This window comes from Hyperolius riggenbachi, chromosome 10 (genome assembly GCF_040937935.1).
Source record: "Hyperolius riggenbachi isolate aHypRig1 chromosome 10, aHypRig1.pri, whole genome shotgun sequence".
Classification (NCBI taxonomy): domain Eukaryota; kingdom Metazoa; phylum Chordata; class Amphibia; order Anura; family Hyperoliidae; genus Hyperolius; species Hyperolius riggenbachi.
Window position 1 is genome coordinate 241,662,607 of NC_090655.1, and position 21,608 is coordinate 241,684,214.

The 21,608-nt window shown below is 45.3% G+C and overlaps 1 protein-coding gene across 1 annotated transcript; it reads right to left on the reverse strand.

Moving 5' to 3' along the window:
• Positions 1-346: 346 nt before the first annotated feature.
• On the reverse strand, positions 347-17,420 carry LOC137537000 (gastrula zinc finger protein XlCGF53.1-like). Its single transcript, XM_068259160.1, has 9 exons — positions 17,343-17,420; positions 17,102-17,250; positions 12,033-12,105; positions 9,222-9,341; positions 8,564-8,698; positions 8,358-8,478; positions 8,139-8,236; positions 5,065-5,644; positions 347-3,050 (listed from the first exon to the last, which is right to left on the reverse strand). Exons 1-9 carry the CDS (start codon positions 17,418-17,420, stop codon positions 2,455-2,457), a joined length of 1,950 nt encoding a protein of 649 aa, XP_068115261.1. The 3' UTR covers positions 347-2,454.
• Between the last annotated feature and the right edge of the window lie 4,188 nt (positions 17,421-21,608).

A 21,608-nucleotide genomic window follows, 5' to 3' on the forward strand; every position in this document is an offset into this window, starting at 1 on the left:
AGAACTTCTTTCCTGCTCTAAAAGATACGCAACAGCATAATAACCTTTAAAGAAAAATATTTCTTTGTTACAGCTGATACAAATACTGCAATAAATCTGCAATGTATCTACTTCCAGCTTTCATGTAAGCAGACATATTGTTAACATCCTGTGCTTTTCAATAAGCCTCTCTCCTGTGGCAGCTGACACAGCTAAGGGATCAAATTACAACTGATGATTAGACACAGATGAGGGGGGATTCGACTGGCTATACAGGCATGGGCAAACTTGGTCCTCCAGCTGTTAAGGAACTACAAGTCCCACAATGCATTGCAGGAGTCTGACAGCCACAGTCATGACTCATAAAGGCAAATGCATTGTGGGACTTGTAGTTCCGTAACAGCTGGAGGGCCGAGTTTGCCCATGCCTGGGCTATACTCTCTACAGAAAATACATACAGGGTGCATTTCTCTGTTTTCCTTCTGTCCTGTGCAAGAGTTCAGGTCCACTTTAACCTACTGCAAAGGCGCAGAGTGCTCCTGACCACCGAAGTTCGAGCAGGGAGGTGCGCAGCCAGAGCCGTGGATGCCCAGTGATCAGTGGCTACTGGGGCTAATAGCAGAAGAACAACCACGACCAGATGGACACAGAGAGCACATGGACTGCAGGGGGCTATTGGAAGCCCCAAGTAAGAATAACATTTTTTTTGTTTTATGTGTCTCAGGTGTACTTTAACCTTCTCTGTAACACTAACAGCTCAGATAAGGTCAGCAGCTGCAGACAGTTATTCTCACAGTTACTCCAGCTCACGAGAAAGCTGTGTACACGGCCATGAGTCCTAAAGGCAAATACTTCACTTTCTATCACTATACAACAACAATACATCTATTTGTAATTACAATACTTAAAAAAATGACACCCAAATAATAAATATAAAATATTCCTTCTGAGCAGTATGTCCATTTATGCAGACAGGCATGCCGGCTGGCAGACAGATGGACCGGTGATTGTATCTCTGGTGTAAGCGAACCTGTGCAGTATTGCAAGACCCTTAAAACAGGGGCGGAGGCCCTCAATGCATAAAAGATAGGATAATATTGCTGTTTATATTATATATAGAGACTTAATCTTACCTTTCTTGAAGAATTGAACCCAGTCTACTGAAAAAAAGTCTTTAATTATTTCAGCACATAATAGTCAATTTTAAAAAAAATTTAAGTTGAATTTTTTTTAACAAAAGTTTCAAATGACTGGTCTAAATTCTTCAAGAGAGGTAAGATTCCGTCTCTGTTTATAAGATCATCAGCTTTATTAGCCTATCTTTTATGCACTGGGTGCCTCCGCCCGTTTTAAGTGTCTTGTCATACCTCTTTAGAGGTGAGTTTTTTAGTTTGTCTTAAAGAACATTTGGAACGCGAGCACCCAGTTCCTGCTACAGACCTGGAAAACTGAGCGGGGACGGTTAATGTCCCGCCTGCTCCAACGTTGCTTGCAAGGATCTTTGTGAGTGCTGTATATACATCCTTAGCATTTTGCTTTTCTGAATCTTACAGGATTCTGCACCATTGGGCTCCTGGTCTCCTTATGTCTTTTAGATGAGCCTGGGGTTGTTGTTGATGACATAAGCTATCCGTACAGTATTGTATATTCTCATACCTCTCCTGTATTCAAAAACAAAAGTTTGCTTTCTTAAAACAGAAAAATTTGCGATAATTCAGGTTGGAGTGAGCTTGAGATGTCTCCCAGTGCATCACTGCTGAATATATGCAAATTACCATTGTATTTACATAGGCTTTCGCTGCAGTTTTTACACATATAAGCCTATATGGTCTGTTATGGCTTAACCACTTAAGCCCGAAGGGTTGTTTATTTTTTTGCATCTGAGCAACTTTCACCTCCCATTCATTTGCCAATAACTATATCACTACTCGTCACAATGAATTGGTCTATAGCTTGTTTTTTCCGCCACCAATTAGGTTTTCTTTGGGTGATACATTTTGCTGAGAATTAATTTATTATAAATCCATTCTAAATTTCCAGCATTCTACCCCTGAAAAGGGTGTTCCTTGGTTTATCACAGCATTGACTTTATTACCAAAACTTTTCCCACACTCTGAACATGAGAGTCGTTGCTCACCGGTGACTCCAATGGTGAAAAATCAGGTTTCCTTTCTTAGGAAAACATTTCCCACTTGCTGAAAATGGAAAGGGCTGCTGCTCACCTGTGTGAATTTTCTGATGTCTTAAAAGGTAGCATTTATCACTAAAACCTTTCCCACACTCTGAACATGATAAAGAAAAGATGCCTGTATGACTTATCTGGTGTATAAGAAAACTTCATAATTATACTTTATAATTAAAACATTTCCCACAATCCGATCATGAAAAAGGCCACTCCCCTGTGTGAGTTTTCTGGTGTCTAAGAAGGTCCCATCTCTCAATAAAACATTTCTCACACTCTGAACATTAAAAAGGTCACTCGCCTGTGTGAGTTTTCTGGTGTCTAAGGAGGTCAAATTTCTCTTTAAAACTTGTCCCACACTCAGAACATGAGAAACGAAGGATGTCCGTGTGAGTTCTCTGGTGTCTAAAAAAGTTAATTTTCTGATGAAATTTTTTTCCACACTCTAAACAAGAGAATAAATGCTCCCCTGTGTGTATTCTCTGGTGTCTAAGAAGATTTCCTTTCATACTAAAACATTTCCCACACTCTGAACATGAGAATGGGCGCTCACCTGTGTGATTTCGCTGGTGTCTAAGAAGATTTCCTCTCCTACTAAAACCTTTCCCGCACTCTGAACATGAGAATGGGCGTTCACCTGTGTGACTTCTCTGGTGAGTAACCAGGTTTATTTTCTGAGCAAAACATTTCTCACACTCTGAACATGAAAAAGGCAGCTCCCGTGTGTGACTTCTCCGGTGTCTAAGAAGGTTTCTTTTATGAATAAAACATTTCCCACAGTCTGAACAAGATACAGGATGGATGCCTGTGTGACGTGTCTGATGTGACATCGGAGCTGCATTACTTGGATGAAGATGTCTCTCTGAAGAGTTCCCAACATCATGTCCATCTGGTAGGAAATTACATACTGAATATATATGTATTACAGACACACAACAATACTCGCACATATTTGGCACCACTTTCACCGAGCTATTACATGGAAATGGGTCAAAATATCCCGCACGTGCACAAATGGGTGGATTTCTGAACCCTTCTCCCTAGGCCAAGGTACTAGACAGGGGTGCCCCCTCTCTCCCTTATTATATGCACTGGCGGTGGAGCCTTTGGCATGCCGTATTAGATCTCACCCACAGATAGTCGGTTTCCAAACAGATGACACGGAGGAAAAGCTTAGTCTCTTCGCAGACGATACAATACTTTGTTTGGCAGACCCAGGACCCTCTCTTACCACTGCTCTAGACACTATAGAAGAATCTGGGTACTACTCAGGGCTCCATCTATATAAATCTAAATCTGTCCTGATGTATGTAGACCCACCTTGACAACGAGCTACACTAGTAGATACTCCCCTCCAATCCTTTAAGTATCTCGAGGTACAAATACTACTCAATCCCAAAGCCTATCTCCATGTGGAGGTTTTCCCACTTATTCCCTATGTACAAGGAAAGTGCAGGGTATGGTCTAAGCTGTACCTAACTGTAGTGGGTAAAATAAATGTAATCAAAATTATAATTCTTCCTAAGCTACTCTATGTCCTGCATCACTCCCCAGTCTATGTCCCTCTAGTTTTCTTCAGACGTCTCCGTTCTGTGATACTCTCATTTATATGGAACTCTAAAAGACCTAAGGTGAAACATGCTCTCCTGATCAACCCTAATGAAATGGGAGGCCTGGCATTAACTTCGGTACAACAATACTACACTGCCACTCAGTTACAGCATATAGCCTCCTGGTTTACTAACAATTTATATAATCCTGAGACTGGGATATGTAATGGATGTATCTAAAGAGAGTGTTGCACTTGATCTGCTTAGGGAAGCCCCCCCCCCCCCCATAAGTTATCCAACACAATTCTTACACAAGCCTTGCAGGTCTGGAAGCGAATTGGTGGCCTTTACTCCCAAAATGGTTACGACTTCCATAAACCTTTATGGCAAAACCCTCACTTACCGGAACTAGCCAAAGTCCCAGACCCTCATTTTGGCAACGTAATGGCATAACCTTCCTTGGGCAGATCATAGTCCAACAAAAACTAATAGACAAAAAAGTGACAGCGCTCAAGGATGCACCTGAGATGTAAGCCTACAGAGGCAATGCAGAGCCCCTCTGGAACTAAATACATGCCTTGAATACAAAACAGATGCAAATTGTGTGCTAATTCTAATCTAAAATTTTGAAAGTGGATGTGAAGCAGTGAATGCAGCTAGCTACTAGTATACTTACATTCAATTTGCACAGTGGGAGACATGGCAGCGCTTTCAAACAAAACTTCTACCTGAATGATTTATCTGCATTGATGTGCAGAGCTCCAATAACTGGATTACATTACACAACTAGCACTCACTACAGGCAAAGGGGGGTGTTAGCTTCAGTGATAATGTGTGCACAAATTATTACCTAATAGACTTCCCCACGGCGGTGACGTACCCCTTTGGGGAAGACCTAACACTAATCTAACGATAAAAACATAATAATCCTCGTGCTGCTTATCTAATAAATTGTATACACATTTCATAGAACAAACAGACAAAAAAGTGACAGCGCTCAAGGATGCGTTAGATTAGTGTTAGGTCCATAGCTAATTATAAACTCTTTCAGGCAGTGAAAAAAGAAAAGGAGCACAGCACAAGTGTCTGTATGCTTGCTACTGTATATTGCACGTTTATATCATCATGTCATCTCTGGTACACTTTAGGCCTGGGTGTTGTCACCTCACCTCCCATTCAGGCGGGGACACGCCACATAAGGTGAAGACGATGGTGTTAGATTGGGGCAATGGAGCTGATCTGTGGGAAATAGTCTGCCAAGCCTAACACCGCCATTATCTGATCCAGGAAAGGAAAATTACTGAAGGTAAGTATACATTTTTCCAGTTTCAGCATTTCATGATTATAACTTACCTGTGCTAATATTCGAAGAACATTTGTCTTCTTTAATAGTTTTAATTTCGTTGTCATCTTCCATACTTTGATGATCACTTATTACATACATATCTTCTTTATTTGTCCTTATCATTTCACCTTCCTCCATATAGAGACAATCATCTCTCACATACGTCTCTTCTTCTTCCGGTTTAATTGTCCTCAATATGTCATCCCCCTCCATACAATGCTGATCACTCCTCACATACATTTCTTCTTCTTCCTCTTTAATTGTCCTCATCATGTCACCCTCCTCCATAGACTGCTGATCACTCCTCACATATGTCTCTTCTTCTTCCTCTTTACTTGTCCTCATCATGTCACCCTCCTCCATAGACTGCTGATCACTCCTCACATACGTCTCTTCTTCTTCTTCTTTAATTGTCCTCATTATGTTACCCTCCTCCATAGTCTGCTGATCACTCTTCACATACGTCTCTTCTTCTTCCTCTTTTATAGACTTTATTAATCCACATTCCACTGCAGATTGCTGTTGAAACTTCACATGAGTCTCTTCCTTCTCTTCAGTATCATTTTTTAGATCAGTAAATTCCACACCCTATATTCAAAAAAATCAAGACAAAGAACATTTTAGAATTGTAAGAGTTAAAGAGACACTGAAGCAAAAAAAATAATTATGATATAATGAATTGTATGTGTAGTACGGGTAATTACTAGAACATTAGTAGCAAAGAAAATATTCTCATATTTTTATTTTCAGTTATATATATTTTTTTTTATAGCATTGCATCATTCTCTAATTTTTGCAGTTAACACTACTCAGCATTCTAAATGATTTTACAGAGCAGGCTAGTGAACTTTTGAACTGTCCTCTGCAGGAACAAAAAACCAACACAGTTAGAGACACTTGAGATAACAAGCTTGAGAAGACAGAGCTCTCTGCGACTTTGAAAATCGTGGAGCTCAATGGCTCTTTTGTATAAATAACAAATGGAGTTACTTAACTCTTCCTGTACTGGAAACAATATCAGACTTATGTCTCTGCTCCTAATGTTTTATTTCTTAGCTGTACTACACATACAAATCATACAATTTTTTGGGGGCTTTAGTGTCTCTTTAATAAACTGAAACCAAATATAATTTCATATAGTTTGGAGTCACGGTTGAACTTTAACCCTCCTGGCGGTTTAAAAAAATCCGCCAGGGGGCAGCAAAGTAGTGTTTTTGAAATTTTTTTTTTTCATGTAGCGAGACAAAGTCTCACTGCATGATAGCCGCTGCTCAGTGGCATCCCCCCAGCCCCTCCGATCGCCGGCGGCGATCGGAGATCAGGAGATCCCGTTCAAAGAACGGGATCTCCTGGAGGGCTTCCCCCGTCGCCATGGCGACAGGCGGGATGACGTCATCGACGTCGTGACGTCAAAGGGGACTCCCATCCACCCCACAGCGCTGCCTGGCACTGATTGGCCAGGCAGCGCACGGGGTCTGGGAGAGGGGGGGGGGGGGGGGGGGGGGGTCGGCCGCGTCGCGATGAATAGCGGCGGATCGGCGGGTAGCGGCGGCGATCGGATGCTACACGCAGCTAGCAAAGTGCTAGCTGCGTGTAGCAAAAAAAAAAATTATGCAAATCGGCCCAGCGGTGCCTCCCGGCAGCATAGCCCGTGCTCAGCACGGGCCTACCGCCAGGGAGGTTAAAGGGAAGGTTCAGGGAGGGTGGGTAAAAAATAAAAATCAATTTCCACTTACCTGGGGCTTCCTCCAGCCCGTGGCAGGCAGGAGGTGCCCTCGCCGCCGCTCCGCAGGCTCCCGGTGGTCTCCGGTGGCCGACCCGACCTGGCCAGGCCGGCTGCCAGGTCGGGCTCTTCTGCGCTCTAAGGCCCGGAACTTCTGCGTCCCACGCCGGCGCGCTGACGTCATCGGACGTCCTCCGGGCTGTACTGCGCATGCGCAGTAGTTCTGCGCCTGCGCAGTAGAGCCCGGAGGACGTCCGATGACGTCAGAGCGCCGGCGTGGGACGCAGAAGTTCCGGGCCTTGGAGCGCAGAAGAGCCCGACCTGGCAGCCGGCCTGGCCAGGTCGGGTCGGCCACTGGGAGCCTGCGGAGCGGCGGCGAGGGCACCTCCTGCCTGCCATGGGCTGGAGGAAGCCCCAGGTAAGTGGAAATTGATTTTTATTTTTTACCCACCCTCCCTGAACCTTCCCTTTAAAGGAATACTGTAGGGAGGGTCAGGCGAAAATGAGTTGAACTTACCTGGGGCTTCTAATGGTCCCCCGCAGACATCCTATGCCCGCACAGCCACTCACCGATGCTCCGGCCCCGCCTCCGGTTCACTTCTGGAATTTCAGACTTTAAAGTCTGAAAACCACTGCGCATGTGTTGCCGTGTCCTCGCTCCCACTGATGTCACCAGGAGCGTACTGCGCAGGCACAGATCATACTGGGCCTGCGCAGTACGCTCCTGGTGACATCAGTGGGAGCGAGGACACGGCAAAGCAGGCGCAGTGGTTTTCAGACTTTGAAGTCTGAAATTCCACAAGTAAACTGGAGGCGGGGCCGTAGCATCGGTGAGTGGCTGTGCGGGCATAGGATGTCTGCGGGGGACCCTTAGAAACCCCGGGTAAGTTCAACTCATTTTCCCCCTACAGTATTCCTTTAAAGTGAACCTGAAATGAGGAACCTCGCTTCAGGATAGATACTTACCTATGTAGAGGGAAGGCGCTGGATACCAGAGCTTTCCTGGTCCTCACTTCATCCTGTCATTGCACCACTGCCTCCTGTTGAAGTTATTTGACCTGCTAGGTATAAAAAACTTCCTAAGCACTCCTCGTGTAGCCTTCAGGAATACTTGCAACCTGAGTGCTTGCAAAGACAAGCACATCCATACTGCACATGCACGAGTCTGGGCTCCCAAGGAGTACCTAAAACACAGCCAGCCATGCAACTTCGACGGGGAACAGCACTGAAACAATAGAGGTGGCCAAGGACTGGGAAAGCTCTATGCCATCCAGAGCCTTCCTTCTCCTTAAGTAAGTATCTAGCTAAAGTGAATTTTTTGTTACTTCAGTTTTGCTGTAAACCCTCAGTTGAAACTACCTGGTCATGGTGGGGGATGGTGCGATCTTCCTGTGGACAATCCTGGGAATAAAGAGGACCGGTTTGTCTCTCTGGTGGGTTTCTGTAAATGGATCCATCTGTAGGAAACATACACACTGGCAGCATTCATTGTTTCTATGGGTTTATCAGATGATGGGGGATCTAGGTGGACCCTGCATACTGCTCTCTCATCTATAAGAGATTGAAGTTTCTTCTTACCTGGTGATGTGAGGGGTGGCTGGTTCTCCATCATGATGTCCTTGGAGAGGTCTTTGTGTCCTTCTACATTTTGCCACTCCTTGGAGGAGAAGGTTGGGACATCCTGACAACCTACAGGAACCTGTGACACACAATGACACAGTCACCATCCAGACATCTCCCTTGCCATTACTGGGCAATGTCCAATAATTCCCAGCACTGCTCACCTCTCCCATCAGCAACTCAGTGATCTGCTGGATGACTTGTAGAATCTTCTTCTTCATGTTTCTCTCAGGTACCAGGAAGTGAGCTGGAGGAACTGTGATTGTCACCTGGTCACCTGACTTCACAGGAAGAAATCCCTGTATTGAAAAACCACCTGTAATGTTATGTGACCTCCCAGAAGCCTCCTCACCTTTTTGGTCATGTCTGTGTTTTATATATCAATATAAGATGAGTGATGTCATGTGACCCTCCCACAATATTAGCACCAGGTATGCTGGCAAATATGAAATTTAAATAACAACAAAGATTTTTCTTCTCCAAATATGAAGTAGAAACTGTAAGTTGGTTGGCACAGGCAGTGGCAGTGGAGTGTTAAGTAACCTTCCTTATGTCGCCACCTCACCAATGCGCTGCATGCTGTTCTCCATCTTCTGACACTTCTCCCTTAACAGCTGGAAGGCGGACAACTCAGTAAGAAGGAGAATTTTGTGCAGCACATCGCCAAGAGGCGGCAACATCTGTTGCGGCTCATGCCCACCAACCGCACGGTTCAATTTTGTTCTCACCTGCTCAGCCTTTTTCACCTCTCAGGTCAAGTGTGTATGTTTTTTTTTTTTCAAATAAGATTTATGTCATGTGACTTCCTAGAATCCTCCTCACCTCTCCAGTCAGCAGGCAGATGAACTCCAGGGTGAGGTTTAATAGCCTCTCAGTCATGTGACTCCAGTCCCCATCCATCCTCACTGATGTGGTCATGTGATCCATACAAGAAGTCCTTATCTGTAGGCAGATAACAACATAAGAATTATCTAGACTGCAGGAATCTGGGCTGTATTAGGGCAGGGAAGTATTACATTGTGGACTGGAGGCTGATTATTATACCTTATGACATTACAGTAAACCTGAATTGAAAGAACAAGACAAGGCACTAAGCAGCAGATCCATAGAAGTGGAGATCACCCACATCAGAGCTAAGGTGCAGGCTGTACAGAGAAGCCTCAGTGACAGCCCAGCACATAGAGGCAGGGTGTTAGACACAGGCAGGCACAGCATACACTGAATGGCACATCCACATGCTGTAGCTTGCATTGCGTACAGGAGGAACATCTGCACAGCATGTGGGATAAACCCTCCCAAATGATAGGAGTTTCCACAGAAGGTTACAGAGGAGAACAGGGATAAGATCCTGTAGTGTAGGAAGTCTACATCCAGATGGACAGACAGGCTCTGGCCAATTTACTAGCAATCAATATAGTAGAGTAGACAAGGACCAGAAGACTACAGTGGTGACAGATGTGGCAGCTCCAAGTGACAGTAACATCAGAAGGAGAATGAGGAACTGGAGAAGTACCAGCCTGAGAGAGGAACTAGAGAGATTCTGGAGGGCAGGGCCCGATTTACAGCTCAGGAGCCTATAGGCACATAAGCTCGGGTGCCCTTAACCCACCCCCTTAATGCATGCCACACCCCTCAAGTCACGCCCCCTTTTCTTATTAAAATGTGCCCCTTCATCAGCCCCTATAGCCAGATGTGCCTTCATTAGCCCCTATAGATAATCAGATGTGCCCCCATTAGAAAGTCATATGATCACCCATCAGCTCCCATAGTCAGGTGTGCCCCCATCAGCCGTTTTAGATAGTCATATGTGCCCCGTTTAGCCCCTATAGATAGTCAAGATGTGCCCCTATAAATAATCAGTTGTGCCCCCATTAGCCCCTATAGTCATATGTGCTCCTATTAGCCACTATAGTCATATGTGCCCCCCACAGATATTCAAATGTGCCCCCTTTAGCCCCTGCAGATAGTTAAGTGTGCCCCCATTAGCCCCTATAGATAGTCCAACGTGCCTCTTTTAGCCCCTATAGATAGCCAGATGCGTCCTCCATCAGCCCTTATGTGTAAAGCAGTATATAAGTTCCCTCCCTGCAGAGTGCGAGCGGAGCGTTAAGCATCAGAAGACTCACCATGTCAGACATGCCAGATGACTGCTTCTCTCACCTGCAGTGTGCCCAGCGTCATCTCCTACGTAACAGCGAGTCTCCTTACTGTGATGTGCCTGCACGTACTGGCGGCGGCTCGTCATAGTAAGGAGACACGCTGTTACGTAGGAGATGATGCTGGACACGCTGCAGGTGATAGAAGCTGTCATCCCTGGCATGTCGGACATGGTGAGTCTTCTGATGCTTAACGCTCTGCTCGCACTCTGCAGGGAGGGAGGGAAAGGACAGGGCACTTTGGTGGCTACCGAGCCACATCTTATTCACGGGCTCACCTGTAGGCACACGCCTGCAGTGCTTATGGGTATGTCCGGCCCTGATGGAGGGTGAAAACCAAAGAGTTCCCAGTGGTGGCAGGAGTAGTCATTGCTTTCACTCCTAAGCTAGGAGATTGGCTCCAACAGATGTCAGGAACATCAGAGCTCTCTGTACTGAGAAGTGCAGTGATAGGAACAGATAAGACTGTGCAGAACTCTCCAGCTCACAGGCCTCTGGTAGAGGAGCTGAGGATAAAGACATTATCTATACACTGATCCATGTACTGTATGTGTGTAACAGCAGCTGCTAGTGATGGGGGAGGGATATGAGGGTTACTGGGTGGAAATATAAAATTACCCTGACCAGACGTCCCATTTTACCTGGGACACGTCCCAGGCTGCAATGTGTTCCAGGTTATGCCCCACTTTTGACCGCCGGGTGTCCCATCTGTGGGACTCTGTGGCCCCTTGAGGTAATGTTTGCCTCATTTACCATTTGCAAAGTTGGACTAATCATTTTCTGCTGCGTTTCATGTGTTTGAGTTAACGGTAGTTGTATTTCATGTGTCAAAGGTAATGGTTTCTGCAGTTATTACTTGATGGTCATAGACACTGCATTTGTTACATTTGAGTTATTGTTGCAGCATTTGGCATTTTGGGGGATCATGATTATTAAATGGTATGCTAATACTGTAGCATCAGCAGCTTCTGCAGATTTCGCGCACAATCTAATCCTACCATAGTCATATGTCCTGCCATATTATTATGTATTTATATAGCACTGGCATCTAAGGCAGCACTTTACAGAGAATGTAGTCATGTCCTCCTTGGCAGACCTCACAATCGAAGCCGGCATAGTCAAAGTCTAAAGTCCCACCATATAATTTTTATGTATTTACAGTATGTAGCACTTGCATTTTCTGCAGCACTTTACAGTGTACATAGTCATGTCATGAACTGACATCTGTGATGCAAAACCTCCCATTTCACCACATCATTGTGGGAACACTGCTGTCTTGTGTGTTTGGGGAACATTGCCTAATTACCTTTACAGTCACTTTGCCTATCTCTGTTTTGGAAGGAAACTCTGGCCCGCTGCCTCAGAGTTACACTACAGTTCGCTTCGTCTACACACTATGTCATGGACACGCCCCCCACCACCCGTCCCAGGTTGAGCCGAGAAAAATCTGGTCACTGTAGTAAAATACTCTTCTTACCTCTTCTTCTGCCAGTCTCGGCAATGTCTGCTCTGTACTTCCTCCCTCTTCATCTATGGCTTCCCGTTTGTGTCTGTCATTTCACTGAATAAGTGACATCTTGTGGCGAAGACAGGAAATGCACCCCACTTGTTCAGATGTGGGCTACAAGGAAAGGACTGCGAATTGTCATATAGGCAGTGTTCACTCTTATCCCAGCAGATTTCCCCGTTGTTGTTTTTTTGTTTGTTTTTTTGCATTAACCATTTCTATGCTTTAACTATTTTAATTTCCAAGTTTTCTTTGTGTGTGAATGTTCATACCAATTTAAATGAAATTGCATGTAATTAACTTTTACATTGTATGTGATTTTGCGCCCAGGGACGTAAAAATAGACCCTGTAAGGGATGCAGCCGCAGGGGCGCCCGGAAGTTGCAGGGGGCCTCGTGGGGGGAGAAGTTTATTTTCCCTGTCCTGAGAGACTGACAACTAAGGGCACAGAGAGAAAAAGCTTTCTGCTCTCTGCACAATTGTTCTAATGATTGCATCTGCTCAGCCACTGATAAGGGATCATACAAGGCTTTGTAGAAAAAGATTTGTAGAGAGTCCCTATTCAGTGTGCAGCATGATTTTCTGTACAGTGCCCAGCCCCCAACCTCTCCACCCCTCCCGAAGTGTTGTGTACTGTAGTGATGCTGGAGGAGTCTGCAGAGCCCAGCCCCCAACCTCTCCACCCCTCCCGAAGTGTTGTGTACTGTAGTGATGCTGGAGGAGTCTGCAGAGCCCCGCCCCCAACCTCTCCACCCCTCCCGAAGTGCTGTGTACTGTAGTGATGCTGAAGGAGTCTGCTAAGCCAGTTCTTCTCCATCAGAGATGGACAGAGTGAATGCAATAAGCTGAGGCTGGGAGCACACTCGTCTGTCGGTTTTTTGCATGCAGTTTCTTCACATCATGTGTGTCTGTATGTGCGAAAACATGCACGTCTTATAACAGAAGCTAATGTAATTGATAGAGTAAATGTGTACAATGCTTCACTGCTGTCTGTTTTTATCTGCATAGGAATAACACTCAAGTGTGCACCAGCAAATTGAATAGCAATGGTTCTCAGTTTGCCTGTGCAGAAAGCCAGAGGAGGGGGCCCCATCCGAAGTTTCGCACGGGGGGGGGGGGGGGGGTTGTGATTTCTGGTTATGCCCCTGTTTTCACCAACTGAATGTGATTCTTCTGTGTTTATGTTGTTGACACTTGTTACACTATGTTGTAACTTTCAGACCCAAGCCGGTTTAAAAAAGGGCTCTAGGGTCTGTGTATTTCGCCGCCGCCCGCCGCATGTACTCAACACAAGCACGCGCGCACCCTCCGCACACCCGGCCGCCCGCTCACACACCCGCCTGGCTCCCTGGCCCCGTCTTCCTGTCTGTGTGAGGCTGGGTCCGTGCTGCGCACATGCGCAGTAGCAAAAAGCATGGACCCAGCTACACAGACAACTGTCCCTGCTGTACGCAGGGACAGTTGCCTATTATTATATAGGGTTGGCACACCATGGTCCATATGCAATTACCTTTTTCTCCTGAGTTATCTCCTAGGAGATACTTTTCATATTCTCTTTAAAATAACTTTTCAGCATTTCACAATTGAAAAAGTTCCCCAAAATTGGTGAAAAGTACCATCAAAATTATTCTGAGTATTTTCTTGCTTGCTGGGAGTTTAAAAGTAATTTTATAACAAGGTGTCAAAATATCACCTAGAAGAAAACTCTGGAGAAAAAGTGAATTGCATATGAAGCCATGTGTGAAAAAATGCAGCATTGCCAAGTGATTTAAAAACACAGAAAAAAAATTCGATCCCCCAAAAATACACAACAGAAGTCAAATGCAAAGCCAATGACTTGCATTAGATGTGTGGGTAACGCAAAATGGCAAAAATGCTAATTCTGAAGTGTGTGAATGGCCCCAAGCTCAGGAAATTACATTATTTTAGTGTTAGATTGTGTGGATAGGAATTATCTTTAGGGTTTTATTGCTATTCGGTGTCCTGATTTGAGAACATTTCCATCCTGTCAGTAGGGATAGAAACAGGCATTACTCCCATATACTTAGGATTGTGCTCGACCAGGACCTGGACATTTAGTTTGCTATAGCTGAATGTTTACTATATCAGCGTTTACTAGAACGAGTTTATACTGTAGTTACTTCTAGCATTACTGAATCTACTTTTAGTGCTGGAGGGATTTGTACTGTTCATCAACATTGTAGAATGCTCCACATGGGCGCGGTAACAAGTACTCGACCAGAATGTTTCCACCAAGGCCAGGCTGAGGCAGAGGCGAGAGAGGCTCCAGCCTCAGGGCGCAGTGTAGGAGGGGGTGCAAAACTCACTCAGCTATTATTCCCCTATTGTGTTTGAAACAGAGAGAAATAAGAAAAGGGGATACATGGCAGTGACTGCAAGCCAGATAACTAGAGATTAACCTGTTGCCGACAGTGTCACGCCGATGGGAGTGGCCGCGGCGCGAAGCCCCAGGACCGCCTAACGCCGATCGATATAAAGTCTTGGGGCTTCAGTTTGCAGGAGATCACGCGCATCTCCTGTTCCGCCTTCAGTCTCCAATTGGCGATCACCGCTCGGGAGACTGTTAGACAGTGAAACCACCGTCTAATTACATTGTACAGCACTGCGATCTGTAGCAGCGCTGTACTGGACACGGCTGTCCCCCTGGGGGACTAGAGAGCAATCGGCTCTCATAGGCAGAAGCCTATGAAAAAAAACCACTAGGGGGGTGATCAGACCCCACCAACAGAGAGCTCTGTTGGTGGGGAGAAAAGTGGGAAGGAATCACTTGTGTACTGGGTTGTGCGGCCCTGCAGCTTGGACTTAAAGCTGCAGTGGCCTATTTAACAAAAAATGGCCTGGTCTTTAGTAAAGTCTGTGGTCCTGAAGAGGTTAAGGTGTTATGGGGTTGGGGGCTCTGGGGCGAATCTTAGCCTAGTAGCAATTAGTGTGTGACCACTGGGGTTGGAAGGGATCGAGGGGCGCAATTTGATGTCTTAGCCTTGGGTGCTGGGGAACCTTGTCCCAGCTCTGGTTTTTACAATTTCCATAATGTGATAAAATCCATGTCCTTCTATCTGGCAGCTCAAAACTCCTACCGACCAATAAACTGCGGCAGTTAGAGCAACCCCCACAGGTGTATATCGGTGTGTTTTTACAATGGCTATGAATTGTCCCAGTTCCCAGGAAAAGGCTGTCAGCAAGCATATCTCTGAGCAAAGGCGCTCTACAAAAATACATATTTGGACGCTCTGGTATAATCAAACCCAATTTCAGGTCATTCTTAAAGAGAATCTGTATTGTTAAAATCGCACAAAAGTAAACATACTAGTGCGTTAGGGGACATCTCCTATTACCCTTTGCCACAATTTCGCCGCTCCTCCCTGCATTAAAAGTGGTTAAAAACAGTTTTAAAAAGTTTGTTTATAAACAAACAAAATGGCCACCAAAACAGGAAGTAAGCTGATGTACAGTATGTCCACACATAGAAAATACATTCATACACAAGCAGGCTGTATACACCCTTCCGTTTGAATCTCAAGAGATCATTTGTGTGTTTCTTTCCCCCTGCAGCTATCTTCCACTGAAGTGTCAGGCTGTTTCTTCCTGCAGAGTGCAGACAGCTCTGCCTGTATGTAATTCCTCAGTATGTGAAAGCCCAGCCAGCTCAAAGGAGGATTTATCCAGCTTGTAAAAGATAATAGAGCAGAGAGAAGCTGCACAAATCTAAATAACACACAGGCAGTGTGCAGAGAGAGGCCTGGAGGGGGGAGATGCATCACAGAACCACAACACTGAAGAACTTGGCAGCCTTCCAGACACAGGCCGACAAGTCTGACAAGAGAGAGATAAGTTGATTTATTACAGAGATGGTGATAGTAGAACGTGCTGCAGTAAGCCAGAACACATTAGAATAGCTTTTGGAACTTGTAGGATGATAAAAAACAGGATGCAATTTTTGTTACGGAGTCTCTTTAAGAATGTACCAATGGGAATTCAGAACATTAGTGATTTCACTATGCTGTGCACAGTATTGTGTTGCATGCAGAAACATAAATCATCAACCGATTGTTTATGGGTTACCGATGTGCAATGCATATCATGCAAACCCTGTCACTACAACTGGCCCGTTGGGATGCCTTTCTCAGCTGTTTCTCCCGATATCCACACTCTCCGAGATGCAGCCAAAGATGCAGCCAAATCATAACAGCCAAATCATAACAGACCCTTTTCTTTTGCATGTACGGCTGGGATACCATTGTGGATACAGGAAGCTCGGAGGATTATTGCTGGCTGAGCCATACGCGTAAAGTGCCAACTGTTATGATAGGCACTGGAATCTGGTGAGCATTTTCCTGATCAAGGATCCCAATTGCGGTTTTGATAAGAGTATAACAAGCATTTTGTCACGTAGAACTGATTTTTTGAATTTGGACTTGAACACTAGGACTTTTGCGCTTAGGTGTATAAGGACTCATGGTGCATGTATTGATATGTTATCATTATTGGAGCCTTCCCTATGATACCTGTCTGCTCTACAATTCTGGGGCACTAGCACTGGGACCTGTTCCTGTAACCATTTGCGGTGGAGTCTATGTGAGCTTTGTGTGATTTCATTTAATCTAACGTGTGAAAAAGAAATTAGGTCATATGCATTAGGACCTTAGAATGCATTGAAGTTTAGGACCAGAGTGTAGGACTTTTGAGAAGTTTGTTCACTGTGCCATATTACTTGTGATACAGGCCTCCCTAATTTTCTAAGGAATTCTGGTTGGCAGGTTAACACACTAGGACCTTTTTCAGTGTTGGGAAATAACCTTCTATTAACGAAGACCTGTAGAGCGCTGATATCTTTCTAACATAAACATCTCTCTATACGCCAACATAAGAATGACAACACTGCCCCCTTATCTGATGGTTTGATCACCCATCAACCTCCTGGACCAACAATATGAAAGTGTTTAAAATAGTTAGGAGAAAAAAAGGAAAACTTAGATGATCTGTACTTTACACCAAAGTCAGCAAGGCGGGGACAATACCCCTGTGGAACCGCTCTCACCTCAGAGATTGACTCCGGGAGTAATGACCCCGAGCCCTCGGTTTCAGACTGTTGACTCTCCAGTATTTTGATAGCCCGCAAGTCTTCCTCAGACCACGTTTTATTAAGAAGTTTGACACTCATATCTGTCTGTATTACCATAGAAAGATTGAAAAAGAATTATCCTACATATTTACATCATAGGTTGGGCAAAAATCCAAACCCCTATATAGTTGCGTTACAATTGGCACAGATAACTCATCATCTGTGAGGTTAATCACTTGGAGATCTCCATGTTCCATGGCAGCCGATCCTATCATTTTGTCCCAGCTAACTGTGCACTGCCCTTCTCTAAAAAAGAAGAAGATTCCAAAGAGGATGGTGTTTGCAAAACCCTGCAATACTCATACCATTAACTGAAGAGTGAGACCCTACTGTTACAATTGGTCGGAGTGGATCGGTATTTAATGGTGGGCCAGGCTTCTTAAGGTGTGGACATTTAAATCACCACGTATAAGCTGAACTGGCCTTGTATGCGGTCCTGTCTATCAGGATCTTCTGTTCTCTTTGTATCACAAGATCTCTGGTGAACTTACTACAGCAAAGTCCCTGGTATCTGGCACAGGTGGGGATTGCATGATGCTAGATACATGTGCTTGCCGATTCCTTGAACCAACAGTAGAACCACCTGGAGCAGTAGAAACTTCTCAAAGATTGAACAGACGCCATCTGCTACATGTCCTGCAGCTCCCAACGGCTTTCCAGAGTCTTCTGTTTATGGCTCCTGGCATGTCACCTGACCCACATCGGATCAGGTGACACACTGGGAGCAGCGCATGGACATCGGAAATCTGCAGGATGTGTAAAAGACGGCGCCCGGAGGATCGGTAGTTTCAGCTCTGAAAACCCCCAAATGTTCAGCCCCGTTATCCAACTCAGGCATGCCGGTTAGTTGAGACTTCCAGTTGCCCAAGTTCCGTATAACTGGAACTTTGCTGTAATATGGCTCTCCAATTCAATATTGCGTTTTTTATCCAGTGGATCCTCACTAATGAGGACACAAGAGAGTCAGTGACCTTCTCAATTTCCGCCTCAATACCAGCAAGGCCCTCCTCATTCAGCTCACTCATAAGTTTTAAACAAATTTTTGGCACAATTTTCGAAGTGCTTTTCCAACCGTATTTTAAAATCATCACTGATGTTTTTTTCTGAGAGAAAAGAACAGAAAGTGTAACCACAACGATGCGAACTGAACTGGTATTCCAAATAGGCAGCGCAGTGGCGTAGTGGTTAGCGCAATCTCGCCTTGCAGCACTGGGTCCCTGGTTCGAATCCCAGCCAGGTCAACATCTGCAAGGAGGTTGTATGTTCTCCCTGTGTCTGTGTGGGGTTTCTCCGGGCACTCCGGTTTCCTCCCATATCCAAAAAACATACAGCTAAGTTAATTGGCTCCCCCCTAAATTGGCCCTAGACTATGACACATGCACTACACGCTACATGCATAGACATGACTATGGTTGGGATTAGATTGTGAGCCCCTCTGAGGGACTGTTAGTGACAAGACAGTATATTCTGTACAGCGATGCGTAACATGTTGCCGCAATATACTTAATACCTTTGTTATAATGTAGATTCCACCAAAGCCTTGATTTCTTTTCATATAATCTAGCTCTTTTGCGAGACCCTCCATTTATCAGCTGCTGTCCATCCCTGGAACACTGCGTCTGTCAACACTCCTTCTTCATTCATGAGACTAGTGCATCCCAGCCTTTTTTTTAAGCAGATGACATCAACCAACGTTTCCACACCTCGCAGTCTCTTCCTCAGGGAATATAAGTTTGAATTTATCTAAACTGCATTTGGGCCACAAAAATGGCATCCAGGCAGTCACTGAAAGCAATGAGTTCAGTCTGGTGTTCCGTGTGCTCCAGCAGCCAGATTGAACACCTCACTTTTAGCAAGCGTCTGGATGACATTGTTATGGCCCAAATGAAGCTTTAAATAAATTCAATAGTATTCCCTGAAGAAGACACTGCAAGCTCTGGAAACGTTGTTTGATGTCATCTGCATGAATAAAAGTTGAAAACTTAGAAAGGAAGTGCTAGCCTTGTTTGTAATAGTTTATGGACTGTGTTGGGGTGCAGTCAGTCACCCCCATTTGGGTTTTGTACAATCATATACCAGGGGAGTGGCAGATATCCACTGTACTTGACTCCTGAAGGAAGGTGATGGAAGATGGAGCGGGTGGGGGGGGGGGGGGGGGGGTCAGTGGCCATCTTGTTGGCTCTTTTTGCATCAGCTGTTGTGGAGCTCCAGTAGGGAGGGGAAGTTGCTGCCAGTGATCCTGTATGCTGATTGGATAATGAGCTGCAGACCCTTTTCCTGTATTGAGCCAAACTGGACTGTTACTGAAAATGTGAGGGCAATTATTTATGTTATGCCAGTACCAGCAAGAACTGCACTCCCATTGGTTGCACTGCTAAAATGTCATGAGGGAGGTGTAATAATTCCTGTCACTAACTGTCCCTCCTCTGAGAATGGTCAGACTAGTTGGGGCTGAAAGAAAGGCTGTGGTGTAGAACAAGGCACATATAGGAGCATACTATCTTCTATGATAACCTTCACTCTATTACAATATAGACATAAAGTTGTTTCCATAAAAAAAGCTACATTTATTACATTTCAGAAAATGGTAACAGCACATTCAGAAGAATAATTTATGAGATAATTATGTAAAAGCATAAGACAGAGTGATCAGGTGACAGCTGTGCATACTGACCGGAACAGAAGGACAGCGTAATAATGGACAAGACCTGTGGAGCTACTGGGCTTATTTATACACTAAATCCTAGCTGGCATATTTTCAATTACCCATAATCCACCTGTGAGTCACATGAGTCCATCACAGTAACAGATCAGACGAGGTCAGCAGCTGCAGAGTTATTCTCACAGTTACTCCAGTTCATGAGAAAGCTGTGTACACGGCCATGAGGCCTAAAGGCAAACACTTTCACTGTCTATTACTATACAATAACAGCACATCTATTTGTAATTACTTTTTAAAAAGAATATGACAGCTTGATAATATATAATACTAGAAGACCCAGGCCCGTTTAAAAACGGGCTCTAGGGTCTGTGTTTCTCGCCACCGCCCGCCGCATGTACTGCGCAGACGCACGCGCACACCCACCACATGCCTCCCTGGCCCCGTCCCTGTCCTCCTGTCTCTGTGGGGCTGGGTCTGTGCTGCGCACATGCGCAGTAGCAAAAAGCACAGACCCAGCTACACAGGGACAGCGTGACGCAGGGACACCGGGGTTTTATTTTAGAGGATTCCTATTGAAATTATGTCCATTTACACACTCAACACTTGTGGTGGAAACACAGAATGTGTGTATAACTTATTACAGACCCACTGTGTAGTCATATTACACCCCTATTATTTCTCACATTCCCTTGTTTAGCCAATCCTAGTTCCAATTCCTTTTTTTAAAATAAATAATTTCCCCTATTATCTTTCCTGCATCTATGCACAGAATGTATAGGAGCCTCACACTACATGCACGTGGTAACATCACACAAAGGGCTTGATTCACAAAGCTTTGATAAATGCTATCACGGCCTTAGCGCGCGGGTTTGCGTGCGTAATAGTAAAGGATTGCGCGCATTAACTTTCCTGTTCACGAGCTAACATATGGGTTAGCGCATGAACGGGGAAAGTTAATGCGCGCAATCCTGTACGCCCGCTAACCCGCACTCTAAGTTTATCACGGCCGTGATAGCATTTATCAAAGCTTTATGAATCGAGCCGAAAGTCTGTACAAATTCACTGCAATGTGTGTGGCTTGCACAGCAGCCTCTGTTAGCAGACAGACAGTCTGGCTACAGTTATGATGCGATTCATCTCCATTACTGGAGTGATGCAGAATGAAGGGAACATTGTAGAGGATACACAGTTCCTTCCATGCAAAGATGGCTCATCCACAAGTCATGCTAGGGACATGCCTAGAGCCTAGCTTCCATCTCCTCTCAGCCCCTGTGCCCACCCATCTTTACGACAAAGAAAAGGCGAGAGCCAAAGCAGATGCCTTGCAGAGGGCCACATTTCACCACAATCCATCTGGCTCCATGACTGGCTTCAGTGTTACATTTATTTGATCTGGAATGGCTATTTTGTCCCATGGAGTAAGCATTCTACCCGAGTTATAACTTGTTTCCACCCCTTCCTACCTCATTGTGCCCGTCCTCTCCTCCTTGTGCCCGCCCCTTCCTTCCAGACTGTGCCGCCCCTTCCTACCTCACTGTGCCCGTCCTCTCCTCCTTGTGCCTGCCCCTTCCTTCCATACTGTGCCCACCCCTTCCTCCCTCACTGTGCCCATCCTCTTCTTGTGCCCGCCCCTTCCTTCCATAATGTGCCCACCCCTTCCTCCCTCACTGTGCCCGTCCTCTCCTCCTTGTGCCCGCCCCTTCCTCCCTCAGTGTGCCCATCCTCTTCTTGTGCCCCCCCC

Bases quoted from the DNA above. Each gene is read 5' to 3' on its own strand.
- LOC137537000 (XM_068259160.1), bottom strand. From the start codon at position 17,420: ATGATAGGATCGGCTGCCATGGAACATGGAGATCTCCAAGTGATTAAC. The intron at 12,106-17,101 runs GTATTGTCCCCG...GTGAAATGACAG, and splicing joins GTGAGAGCGGTTCCACAGGG to ACACAAACGGGAAGCCATAG. The intron at 8,699-9,221 runs GTGAGGAGGATT...TTTTCAATACAG, and splicing joins TCTGCCTGCTGACTGGAGAG to GGATTTCTTCCTGTGAAGTC.